We start from the raw sequence: 13,794 nt of genomic DNA on the forward strand, positions 1-13,794 counted from the left end.
AATTCATAGAAAAAAAGTTGGGTTTTCGAATTTAAAAATTCATAGACTTAGAACATAACCAAATCAAAATCTCAAGAATTTTACCTAAAAACTTATCCAAAAATATAATTATTTATAAACATAAATTTTTTTTTTTTTTTGGGCTGCTAGATAGTTAGAATTGTAATATTTTACTTCTAAATAAGCATTTAATAATATAACAAAATTATCATTAATGTAATTATAACAATCAGGTCCTAAATATTCTTTTTAGCATTTTAATTAAAAAATTAAATATTGTATACCAGATGATATATATATATATATATTTTTTTTTTTGTAATTATTTATTCATTTAGGATAAAATTTCAAATATATATATATATGTATTTTTTAAAGACACTATATGTCATCTTGAAGATCGGACGGACGTGATTGAACCCAATCAGTCGCTCAAAGTGAAAAAAAATTCATTATGGCGTGAGAAAAAATTGCACCAGCCGGGAATCGAACCCGGGTCTGTACCGTGGCAGGGTACTATTCTACCACTAGACCACTGGTGCTGATGTTTACTTACGTTTATCTTTTTATATGTAATAAATAAACTATACAATTAGCTACAAACAACTATGTACTGGATTATGAGCCATACTTTGTATATGATTTATTTATATAAAATCATAAATAAATCATATGAAAAGTTCATAAGCTGCTACAATGATCATAAATAATTCGACACATAAAACTTGAAACTATAAAGGCATGACGCTTACTTATCGCTATTTTGAAGATAATTATTCCTTGTCTTAGCGTAGAATATAATAATTAATTCTAAAAGAACAACTTTAAACTACGAATCTAGCTGACTTCTTCAATATTTGTCCTCCGCTCAAAGTCAAATATACTCCACCTTACATTTTCGAGAGAATCGAAAGTTCAAATTTTTTATCTATAAATATACTCATCTTCCAGAAAGTTTAACTCAATTTGAGTCATTATTATTATTATTTTGGTGTAGGATACAATGTCTTTATGTGTCGGTTAAGTCGAGCTAGACAATCCTAATTTAAGTAGGTCATGTGCAAGTAGTGTTTTTAATATTTATCTTTTTCGAATATAATGTTTTAAGTAAAAACAATATTGTGGTGTGAGACCAGGCTCTAATATTTTTATGTTTTTAGTGTTTTCACTTTAATTTGTTACATATTAAGAACGTGTGAAATGGTGTATTGATCAGATTTTTTTGGTTCGGGGTGTAAGATTGAAAAAAAATAACTTGAAAATTTAGCACCAAAAACAAGAATCTTGAATGCACACCCATCTCATAACTTTGAAAGAGGTTTACAACCAACTTTCCATTTAAACATATTGGTTATGGTCAGATGAGGTAGAGAATATAATCTTCGTCTTCAGCCCCATTTAGTTAACGGAGAGAAATCTCTTCATGTTCCCTCCCAAATTATCCATTTAAATGGGGATTCTCTACTCCATTTGAAGTGGATCTCCACCAAGTTCTAATCTCATAAGTTAAATAGACATCTCTAATTATTTTTAATGTGTATTTGTTCTAATGAAAGAAGAGATTGCTAGTAACTTCTCAAAAGAAAATTTTGCACATAACTCGTAATTCTACAAACATATCAATATATGTATTCATAAACCTATCAACATAAGACTTCTCTCAACAGAAATACTCCTAATAAAAATGAATAACTTTGAACTTGAATTACCAATAACTTGCACTAAATTTGACAAACTAAATCCTCAATTGTGAGAATGATACCTGTAATTCTATTGTAGTAAAACTTTGACACAGACACTTCAGATTAGACTAATTTTTCCACGTGACCTTTTTGTTCCTTTTGGTTTTGAGATGGCTACACTACTAACGTTTCACCAAAAACTCCATAAAATCAATCATGACATGATATACCTATCACTCATATTATACCTATGGTCTTTATGACAAGCATTAACTCTTAATTCAGATAACTATAGTTTACTCATTCATCCATAGAGTAGACTACTTAAATTGACACTTCCTTAGACTTCTCTTCATCCTATTGAAATTTATAATACAACTCCAACCTACTTGGCTCACCTACAAGTTCTTTGACTATTGACATAACTTCGACAATGTCAATACCCACCTGAAAATATGGAAAATGCTAGCTTTACATTATCTATCATAGTAAAGTATACATGTTATAAAGATGAATGTCTAACTTTCTCTGACAAACGAGGTAACGTCAACATCTAATTAATGAACTTACTCAATGAGGACAATCCTTTTTCATGTGCTCAGACTGTCTGCATTCCCAACTACCTTTCTTTTGCACAAAGTCCTTTTTTGTCAATTTCTAGCTATCAAGGCTGAGTGCTCCCATGAAGTACGATTTTTCTTCATCTCATAATCAAATTTCATGCACATTTGCAAGAGAGAATTTAGTCTCTTAATTTATGACTCATGCTGGACTTCTTAGAACCTCTACTAGCGCTATCATTGGACCACCATCATCGTTTTAACTCTTTAAAAGTATCATCCCTCGTTTCCCTTCAAGGCCTTGTGCAACACAAATTTTATATTAGAACATCCTTCTACTTGCACTTGCCACAAATCAAAGTTCAACTTCCTATAAAATGGCTCTGACTAATAAACCTTTGACATATCTACTTCACTTCACTCCTAGCTAATTTCAAAAAGTAAATATCTCACATTATTTCCAATACCATAACTTGTTCCTAGAAATTCTTTATGATGTGGAAATTTAGCGAATGTTACCATCACTAAGCATACGCATAAATCAAGAATGTTCTAATACTTGGTAACTGAAAATTTTCACTTCTTTATTATCTTAAAAAAAAAACATATAATGGCATTTGACAGACCTTGGTTCCTTCATTGTAAAGATGGGTTGTAATATAGCTTTAGTTCCTAGAGTGTCAATTCTTCCAGCAGCTCCTGCAGAAACAACCACAAAATAACCTCCACAATCTGATAAGCTTTTCCAAACAAGAATTTGAAATCTCAATGAGAAAATAAGTACAGTACAGCAGCAATAAACTATTCATTTTTTTCACTTTATTCCCTTTTTTTTTTCATTTTTCTTCGAAGAATGAATAATAATATTACACAGCATTGGTAAGAACACTGACCACAAATCATTTGAGCTATGAATTTCAATTTACAGTATGTACACAGAACTCAAAGGGGAGGAAATGAGGAAACTAGGTACCAGTCCCACCAGTGCTACCATCAATAACATATCACTTCTATCTGTCAGTAGCATTGTACTCATCGAAATCCAACAAGCCCAATTTTATTAATTAGGATAAACGCTCTAACACGACAACGACGATGACAACCAGCAGACTGTTCTCTGAGGCATTTGAAATCCAACAGTCGATTATTACAGAACACTATGACATGCGAAGAATACTACCCTGCAAGATGAATTTGTGGCATTAAATTACAGATGAGTGCTGTGAATAGGACTTCATAACTATAGACATGAGCAATATTAAGTAAACCAAACGTGAGAAATAAATGTCACAGTTCAAGATTTAGCTCAAAATCGAAGAAACATAACTATTTACATACAAATATGCAGAGTTCAGATCCTGCTATTGAACCCATCAGGAAAATAAAACAATGAAACCATCAATTTACTTGAAATACAATAAACAGATATAACTCAGGTTTCGTGCAATCTTATATGAACCCATCACTTCAATGAACCACAACCACCAACAAGTATCTCTTTGAAACATAAAAGCCACTATTGGTGAGGTAAATTTTGTAAGGTGTGTTCCGAGTGCTTCTATGATAAGTGGTTCTGGATATGTGACCAACAACAAATCATTTTAGTATCTGGTTTTATCCTCGCTAAAAGTACTTTTGAAATACTTTCCAATCAAAAACTCGCACCAAAAGAACTCTACAAGTGCCTTTTCACAAAACACTTTCAATGATTTTTTTTTGTTTTTTCATAATCATATTTATATTACATCCAAACATATATTTATTATTGTCACCACCATAAATGTTTTATATGTGTGTTAAATTCAGAAATTTGTTAATTTAATTCATTATGCCAGAGCCATTTACCCTTGTGACAACAAGAACAGCAGATTTTTCTTCCGCAAGCCAAGCCACGCTAGAAATAAGAATAATATATTAACAAAATTTTCACCCAATTTGTACCTTCCTCAGAGAAAGCAAATATGCCACCAAGCATGTCATCAGTGTCCCCATCTTCCTCCCATTTCTCCCTGTAACGAGGACTACCACTACTGTCTATGTCGTCGGTTAAAGCTGGTGGGTCACGGCAGTTACTACGACCCATCGCTTTACAATATTCTTCTTGAAAGAATGGTTCATAATCAAATGAGTCACCCATTGGTCCCTCATCAAGAATATTCATACTCAAGTCAGAACGGTTGGAACTTGTATTAGAGCCCTCACTGGCCACTCCACATTTGGACGACTGAACCGCTCTTAAAATAGTTCTATCGGTGGAGAGTGAGCAACTTGTTACCGTTGACGGGCTGTTAGTAAAATCACTGCCTTCAACTGGGGAAAGTCCAGTGCTAGATTGTTTAGAAGAAACCGAAGCCCATTCTTGGAAAGACTTCTCTTTCATAACTGGCGAGGACAAAACCGATCCATCCTTCTCTTCCATCTTAATGTCACCCACAGACTTAGCAATGGGTGCATAAGACACATCTGAAAATCATAGTAGAAGGTTAGGGAAAAAGGAGACACTGGAATATAATGAATTGATAAACTTGAAAAAAAACATCTGAATTTTCCTCCAAGCCAGGTGAATCCAACTTTATACCTGAAATGATATCACCTTCTGAATACTTCCTTCCAGCGCTATGAGAATCTAAACTTGGGTTAGAGCTTTTTGCTCCAGCATGGCTCCTGCAAAAGAAACCAACAACTCCAACTTTCAGCCAACTATGTGTCTTTACAATTCACTTATTGATATGGATCACGTGGCATCAAGGTAAGCAATTCAGTACCAAGCAAGCGTCAAATACATATATCACAGATTTTACTCACATGAACCATTCTCTTAAGACATTGTGCAAGAAATGCACACATCAACAGCAAAAGGCTAACGAAATAAAGGAACAAATGGATTAAGACATTGGCAGTATTCGAGGAAAAATAAGCAACAATTGAATACACAAAGCATCAACATAAATCTTCTGCAGCATGCACAGACAGAGTACAAAGCTGTTGAAAGCCTAACGCATCTTGCACAACCACCAGTAACATTTACATCATGCAAAAGACATAAAAACTCCCATATTTTAACCAGAAACAAAGATGTATATTACTCAAAAATACCACAGAACAACCTGAGAGAAAGGAGTAGAGGGAACCCCCTTCCCCAAAGAACAATCAAAGACGACTCTTCCAATTGTTAATAGTTGTCAAAACACTATAATTACAAAAGAATTTAGTGTGGTTTATACACCACCAAGAGACATTATGCTGCATCAAAAGCCAAAGGACTGAAAAAAAAAACACTTATCTTCAAATAACCAACTTTTCCTTTCTTTACAGAGGCTCCAAAGGAGGAAGCCATCTCCATAAGATCCTCCCTTTTCCCTCCAAAGACACTCATATCAAGCACTTCAAAAACCCACTTGTCGATCTTCTTAGAGAGACAAAAGTCCACCCCCAAACTCATTGAAAATAGAATACCACCCTTGGCCATAAACAAGCATCAAGCTGCAGGAAAATGTGGTCAAACGACTTCTTGCAGGCAAAAGCAGCTGATTGAGGGCGAAACCACCCAATTTCAAAACTTTGTCTGTAGCTTTTCGTGGGTATTTAGGCTTCTATAAGCCAAAGGCCATAAAATGACTTAAACTTTTGAGGAATCTTGAACTTCCAAATTAAACCTACTAGGGGATAGTTCACTCTCATTGTCCCGTTGGTCATCTTCAGAAAGGAATACTTATTCGTAAAGGAGCCTGATGGATCAATCCTCCATGTATGAGGTAATTCTATCTTGATCATGGGAAACACTTTAGCAAGGAAAAGGAAATTCTTTGGGTAACCTTCATCAAGGCTTTCTCATGATCAATGTTTGAAAAAACTATTGGCTATTGAACCAGACGCCTAGAGGCTCTAACTATTAGCCTCAAGACTAAGGGCTTCTTTGGACAATAAGAAGCTTCATAGGAAACACTTATGCCTCTATGAAACCACACTAAGGCTTAAAGTCTCTATGTCTCGTGTAATTATTAGAAGAATAATATTAATTTGTCACGTTCTTTAAAAATATAAAGTTGAGTTGTAACAGTTTAAACTACTGCTACTTTTATACTTAGGTTTTAAATATTGAAGACAAACATTTAAAGAATAAGCCATTCCTATTAACAATAGTAGTAAATTATATATATAAGAATCTGACCATTCATTGAGAAAAATGAAAGAAAAACAAGGGCATGCAAAAAACCAAACCTACAAAATAAATAAATAATAGGAATCCTTACTAACAACAGAAACAAACTTCAATCCAATAAAATCAAGCAAAGATCATAATTACAAAAAGGAATTGACGTCCACAAAGACGCATGAAATCTCACCACCTCTCTACATCTCTAAAAATCCTATTATTCTCCTCAAGTCAAATACCCCACAAAATGACAAATAAACTAGCATGCCACAAGACTTTGCCCTCATCTCGAAAAAGCAAACCCAAAAACACCTCCTCTACCAAAGCAAAGCAATCTCTATTCCAAGCCAAACATAACTCGAATAAAGTCAAATCATTGAGCCCAAAGAGACTGAGCAAGCCAACAACCCCACAAGTGATGGAGATCCACAGCCTAACACTTGCAAAAAATGGACAACTACAGGAATAACACCAAGGAGGAGGGTCTCTAAACGCAGTCCATAGTAGTGACACTAAAGATGTCATTTTAGAATTTTTGTTCAACTAGCAATTGATTCTCTACATTTCTAAACAACAATTCTCAATATATTCGGATGGCATCTTACATTTCCTAGGGAGGTAAAGGATCTATTGGACATGACCTTAAGGTACCACCCTTTCAAGAATGCAAAAGCCCTATTATGGAAAAACCTCATCATGACTTTCTTTTGGAATCTGTCGAAAGAAAAAAAATCAAAAAAATATTCACAGAGAAAAACATAGAAAGAAGTTTTTGTTAGCACGATCACTAGAGAAACCCCTTATTGATAAGAAGAGAAGGATTACAACCTAGTTACACATTTGAGAGGTCGGGAAAACTCTCCTTCCTATGCTCAACAAAATTTAAAAGAAGCCCTCTTTAACTACAAACACAAAACACATAGCTAATTGACTATCTAACATCAGATCAAATCCCACATGACCAAATAACCACCCGTAGTCACCTGCAGCTACCTATAAGGCTATAACTATCTATGACGCTACTCATTAGTTCTTAATCCCATCTTACAAGTCCCATTCCTAACATATGTAAATCGGAATTGGGGTCTATCAGGTTATGTCTTGCCCAGTTTTTATTCCTTCCTTAGCTAGAGGTATGAATTATCCTAATACATTGGAAGAGAAGAGGTGAGACATAAAACAAAATCCTGCCAACTAATACGGGATATTAAATTAAAAGAATATGGCAACACAAATTTACGGCAATGAAATGAGACACGATTATCATCACCTTCCATGCCAATCAGACTGTACCCCACGAAAATGGTCGAAAACTGGAAGCAAATCCTTCCGCTTAATTTCCACCTCATTAGTAAGTATTTTCTCTATCTCAATCTCCCCATTCATGTGATCTTTTATGCTACTTGGCTCATTAGACCCAGGAAAACTCATTGTATAGAAATGTACCTGCAATAGAGAGGGAAAAAATACCGACTTAATAAATGCCTGAAAAAAAAATCAGAAGGGCACTATGACCAATACCTGGGATTTCTGCCAGATAGGTATCCTCCCAGAGTTTATCTGCACCTCAGAATTGGATAGGTATAAGAGAGAACAGTCACGTGGCTTTTCTGACTCTTGGGCTTCAAGATGCTCATGTTTATAGGATGTATCCTCAACAGCTTCTGCAGTTCCTTTTCTCCTGAGAGTAATAGAAGATATGCATTCCTCTCTCTCTGGCCAAGCAGCTCTTCGGCAAACATCCCACCATTGAATAGGTTCAACTTTAACTCGCAATTCCTCATCTTTCATCTGCATTGAAGCATTTGGGCTTCTCGAAATAGTTTCACCACATTCTCCCCCCATTGGTGGAAGCAGTTTATGTTGAATCACATGGCCAGAAGGTGTAAACACCAATAGATGTTCCAAAGTATTCGAACTTAATTGAGGAGATTGCAGATTCTGAGGTGTACAACGATGGAAAACAGCAGAAACAGCACCTGATGGAATGGAAACCTTTCCAGATGCCGAAACAGCTGACATACTGACAGTATTAAGCCAACCTGAATTACAATTCTTAATTCTGCTAACCACAGAAAGAGTGACAGTAGGAGGAGGAGAAGGAGAAAAGGATTGCTGGTTTGTGATAAAAGATGAAGTTGACCACCAAGGGACACATGAAGCTGGTAAAGGATTAGGCCCATCAACTAAAGAATTGTGCATTTGAAGAACAGTTTCACCTCCAAAAGGTGAAAGAGCAAAAATATGGCAAGTTCCCCGGGAAGAGACAATAGCTATCCATTGACTATAGTGACTAAAACAAATATCTTGTATTACCTGGATTGAGAGAAATAAAAAGGACCACTTGTAAGCACATAAAAGTTAATGAAAAGTTAATGAAAAGGCAAGAACGTACAGCTGATGTCATGCCACGATGAAGCTTATACAGGTGCACATGAGAGGAACTCCAATCATAGCTGTGAGTACCAGATCCATTTTGTAGGCGGGATGGCATAATCCTAAAAATGTTAATATTGCTACCATGGGTTGAGGCAGTAACTAGAAGGGTCCCGCTTGGATCGAAACAAAGTGCAGAAATTGGACTTGAGTGAGCCTTAAATTGTGATACAACAGCTTTAGAGACAAAATCTTTCACAACAACCTGCAAAAAGAGCAACGTTGAAAACCGGGGGCAAAGCTATCAGAATTTCCCATATTGAATAGTATAAATATGTCCTCATTCATATGATCAGACTCTAACTAGCAGTAGGAAGTATTAAGTAGTTGATACCTGAGCTCCCTAAAATGATAGGATAGAAGCCAAATCTTAGTAGCCAATACCCAAAAACTTCAGTGTCATTCACAGAACAAGATGCATAACATTGACAACCTTTAATCACAAACGTTAGTAGGTTGCTATGCAATATCCGTTTACTTTTTATATTTTAGTGCTTTCAGAAATATCAAAAGAAGATATAACATGTTGATTAATATAAGTAACTATCGCAAAAATATATCAGACTATTTTCAATGCACATGCAAAACTTACGGTATAAAAGTCAAAAGACTAACCATTCCATCAGCATCCGTTTCTGTTGAATGTAATGCCAGCCGGCCAACTTTTCGACTTGAATTTGATGATAGTGGAGAATTGGAACCATCAGGTACAAACTCTTGATAGTATTTAGACAATGTTTTATAACCCTTGTCACCCAAATTAATTAGCCCAGCAGCCAAATGCTTACTAGATTCCATGGCATATCGGGCCATCAAACTTCCACTGCTAGGTGATGTTGATGGGCTTACACCAGGAGGTGTAGGACTTTGTGGGCTTAAACGGCCAGTATTGGACTGCAAAGGATTGTTGGAAGCATAAGCTAACCATCTAGGACCCACAGCCATAGGTCCATAGCCAATATTAACCCCAGTTGGTCCTTGGCCACCCAATTGAGGAACTGGATAAGTGAGAACACTAAATTTACTCTCAAGGGTGAGAGCATCAAAGCAATAAATCTGTAAACAAGAGGAGTAAATAATTAAAAAAAAATTGAAATGTAAGCAATGGACCATCCTTCATAATCAGTTTAATATTCATAGGAAACACATTATTGGTTTAAACAGCAAAACTAGCAAAAGATAGTTTTGATTTTTTTTTTTAATCCATCAGAAAATAGTCTTGATTTTTTAAAAGTCCTCCAGAAAATGGTCTTCCTTAACTACAAGACCAGCAACCATCCATCCATTTGATTAGTTTGGGAAAAAAAACACATCCATTGTTAAGGCAATTGTATGCCAAGTGTTTTATATGGTTAATTATGTATCAGAAAGAAAAAGGAAATAGAAATCTTTTTCTTAATTACAAATAATATTCATGAGCATAATATAAGCTTACTTGTGATGCAAGACCAACAGCCACAATTTTGGGGCTGCATCTAATCATGTACACAGTTGAGCGAAATCTCAGAACATGAACATAACTGCGAGATTTTAATGAGTAAAACCTAACAGCCGTAGGGGAGAGGGTAATGTTCTCTGAATGACCATTAGGATATCCATCTCTCACCAACCCATTTCTGCCACTTTGCATCAGACCTGAACTCTGGGTCTCATCACATGCGACAACCAAAAGAATTGGGTGTGATGCTCCAAAGCCTTCCTGACCAGCAGCAGACTCAGCCGGAAGAGGCTGCATCTGCAAGAATGTGGCTGGATCATCCCGTCTTGAAACCAGTTCGCTGACATTGGGAGCATCTTCAACGTCAAGAACTTGAAAGCCATTTGTATAACCAACTAAAAGCACATGTTTGTAGAAGGATGGACTGAGCTCAAGTCTGTCGAATCCAGCCCATAATACCTGTTTGATCACAATTGAGAATTCTTACTAAACTGCGCATGCTGTATTGCACCACAATATGACATGCTAGAGAAAGTACTACAGAAAACAAATGTATTCCACACAGAATAGGTCTGTTGCATTAAAGATGCATTGCATCACAGAAAAATCCACTTGTAAACTAATATTTTCTAGTTCCAAATAGGAAAATTTCTGATCAAAATGCTGCTACAAATTTAAACATCCACATCAAAATGACATACTTAATGATAAAGAATCTAAATCAAGGTGGTATACATATGATAAAGCAAATTCAAAACAAAAGCAAAAATTTCTTTTAAAGACTTATATGATCCTAATGATATCCCAATAGGTTCTCAGGTTCACAAAATTCTTCATATAGTGTTGCTTCTTTTCTTTGTAGGTTCTTGTCCTACTTCTCCGTAGTTCATGTTTTAACTCTAATAAACATGGCTGCACTTTTGGTAGTAGACTAGTAATTCTTTTTGTTTTTTACTTGAACAACTTGTAAGGTGGAGATTCAAACTTCTAATATTTTGGTTGAGGATATATATATTAACAAATTAAGTCAAGCTCAGGTTGGTACTAGAGGTTAGTAGTAGAGCAGAGTATAGAGTACTAATCAGCGAGAAATCCTCTTAGTAAAAAAAAATAGAATAAAATATGAAAAAGAAAACGTATAATCCATCTAGAACAATACATGCATAAGAAATGCTAAAATCCAAAGAACTTGCGCTTTCAGACCAGCAATATTGAAAGAATAAAGCTTCAACCAAAACACCAACCCTCGCATCGTCCTAAAAGTTGGTTTATTGTTCTCCAATCAAACAACCCTACATAAAACTAAAAACACACGCTTACAAATGGTTCTTTTCTTTTACTTGCCAACTACTCGAAATATCCTAGCAAAATCAGTGCACACACTCAACAAAGAAAAGACTAATATAATAAAAGGAAGATGAGAAGTGGGGGGAAAAGCCCTTTATTTAGCAACAAACACAAGTATCTAATGTTTCTACAATTGAAGTTCAAAAAAATTGAAATTTCCGAAAGAATCTCCCAGACCACACAAAATGCAAAGGATCAAAAGAAGTAAAAGAAATCCTAAACTCACAGGATCCTTAGGTAAGATCACCCATTAAACCAGCGGTGGTCATGTAGATTTGACGGGAAAAAAATGCTGAACTAAGTAATTAGTTCACATTCTCCTCAATTCTCATTTTCTTTCAAAGAGATGATCTTAGGAGCCTCGAGATACCAAATCTGCAGTAGCTAAAGGCAACCAGAGACTTGATGAACAAATATTCCCAATGTTTAATCTCTCTTATCCTCCAGCATTCTAAACAACCAAAAATGACGGCACTAAAACACCCAAAATCATCGATACAGCCCTAAAAACCCCCCAAAACATACAAATCTGCCGAACTCTCTCCCAATCCAATCGTCAACTCATCCAAGCGCAAACTTGGGGAAAACGTAAAATCACTTCCCCAAGTAACGAAATCCACAACAAACAAAAATTAAAAAAAAGAAGTAAAGTAGACCTGATCCTTGTGATCGTGAGCATCGCCGGAGATGGAGGCAGCAACGGTAGCACTGGCTGAGCGGACACCGGAAGAAGCAGTTTTAATACAGGACGAAATAAATTTCAATGAATTGGGAAGAAAGCCGTTGGCACTCTTGTTAGTGGTGCTACTGTTGCTGCTATTAACCTTAGCGTAGCTCTTCATAATCAAATCAGAAGCAAAAGAGAGAAGGCTGGATTACCCGGCCGTCACCGGAGAAATGGACCAAGGAGTAAGGCGGAGGGCGATCGGGAATCAGCAAACGAAAAGGAAGTACATGGCAGCGGCGGTAGAGTTCGCCGGCGAGGAAAACAGTGTCGTTTCGTTGCGGTGGCTACGGTGGTGGTGGTGGTGGTGTCGTTTTGGGGTGTAGTTTGACCTTCAGTTACAGACACGGTTCCTTTCTCTTTCTATTATAAATCTCAATTTTAATTTTTCATTTTATTATTATTATTATTATTATTTTTAATTTTTATGTCGCTGTGTTTCCGCCTCATGGTTATGAGCTCTTTACACTGCAAGGAAGATGGCGTGTAAAATTACCATTTCCCACCTACTGGATCGAGGGTATTTTTGGAATTCTACCTTTTCTTTTTTCTCAATCTAGCCCATTTTAATTAATTATAGAGCTAGGTTACTTTAGATTAAGATATTTTATTTTAATAATATTCAAATCTCTATCCATTTAATAAAAGTAAATAAAATTGCTAAGCGAATTCCAATTATAGCCTTCGGTAAGAATCCACGTGTTTTGAGTGTTGATATGTACGGGCCATAAAAACTTATTTAAAATAGTTTTATTAGAAGAAATTGGAAAGAAATCACCATTTTAGGGACGTTTTACTCGAGTAGCATATCGAACCTTCTAAACAAGTGATTAGGGGACCCTACTCATTGGGTTGAGCCAACCTCCAACCACTTGCATTACCAAGCTCGGCCAGTAATATCTTCAATCCAACGGAGCTCTAAGGCTCCACATGTGTCTCAGCCCCCTGCATTGTGCAATGCGACGGCCCCGTTGGAATCATAGTTTTTAATGGCCGAGCTTGGTAATGTGGGCTTGTAACTCAAATGAGGGGCATTAGAGTAGTGGGAGGTTAGCTCAGCTCAATTAGTAGGGTCCATAGAGTGAATATTTGGTACGTCCATTCCAAGTATGGAGTTGGGCCGTTGTGCTTGGGCAAAGGCCCAAGGGTAGCGTCCTTTAGAGATGGAGGAAACCGCGTGAGGCTGGCTTTACAAAGCAACGTAACCTCCCTCTCCTGTCGGTGAAAGGATAGTGGGACTTAGTTATATAAATGTTAGTAGCATGACCTAAATATCTATAACTATGTTTACATGAGTAGAATATGAACTTGTTAACAATTCATGTTTGTTATGCGTATTTTATGACATGTTGCTTGTTAGCCTATTAAACTCTATGGAAAGTCCTAATCGACGTCGTGAGTGCTAAGTTAGGGATATTAGTATTCCTGCCCATTTAGGTGTAGCCTATCTC

The 13,794-nt window shown here is 36.1% G+C and overlaps 1 protein-coding gene and 1 non-coding gene across 2 annotated transcripts; both read right to left on the reverse strand.

Moving 5' to 3' along the window:
* Positions 1-471: 471 nt before the first annotated feature.
* On the reverse strand, positions 472-542 carry TRNAG-GCC. Its single transcript has one exon. It is a non-coding gene; the product is annotated as a tRNA-Gly (tRNA).
* Positions 543-3,035: 2,493 nt separating this feature from the next.
* Positions 3,036-12,692, reverse strand: LOC111792854 (autophagy-related protein 18h-like). Its single transcript, XM_023674454.1, has 9 exons — positions 12,276-12,692; positions 10,270-10,731; positions 9,450-9,890; positions 8,794-9,039; positions 7,920-8,714; positions 7,669-7,844; positions 4,821-4,906; positions 4,184-4,705; positions 3,036-3,423 (listed from the first exon to the last, which is right to left on the reverse strand). Exons 1-9 carry the CDS (start codon positions 12,459-12,461, stop codon positions 3,419-3,421), a joined length of 2,919 nt encoding a protein of 972 aa, XP_023530222.1. The 5' UTR covers positions 12,462-12,692; the 3' UTR covers positions 3,036-3,418.
* Positions 12,693-13,794: the final 1,102 nt, after the last annotated feature.

This window comes from Cucurbita pepo, chromosome LG04 (genome assembly GCF_002806865.2).
Source record: "Cucurbita pepo subsp. pepo cultivar mu-cu-16 chromosome LG04, ASM280686v2, whole genome shotgun sequence".
Classification (NCBI taxonomy): domain Eukaryota; kingdom Viridiplantae; phylum Streptophyta; class Magnoliopsida; order Cucurbitales; family Cucurbitaceae; genus Cucurbita; species Cucurbita pepo.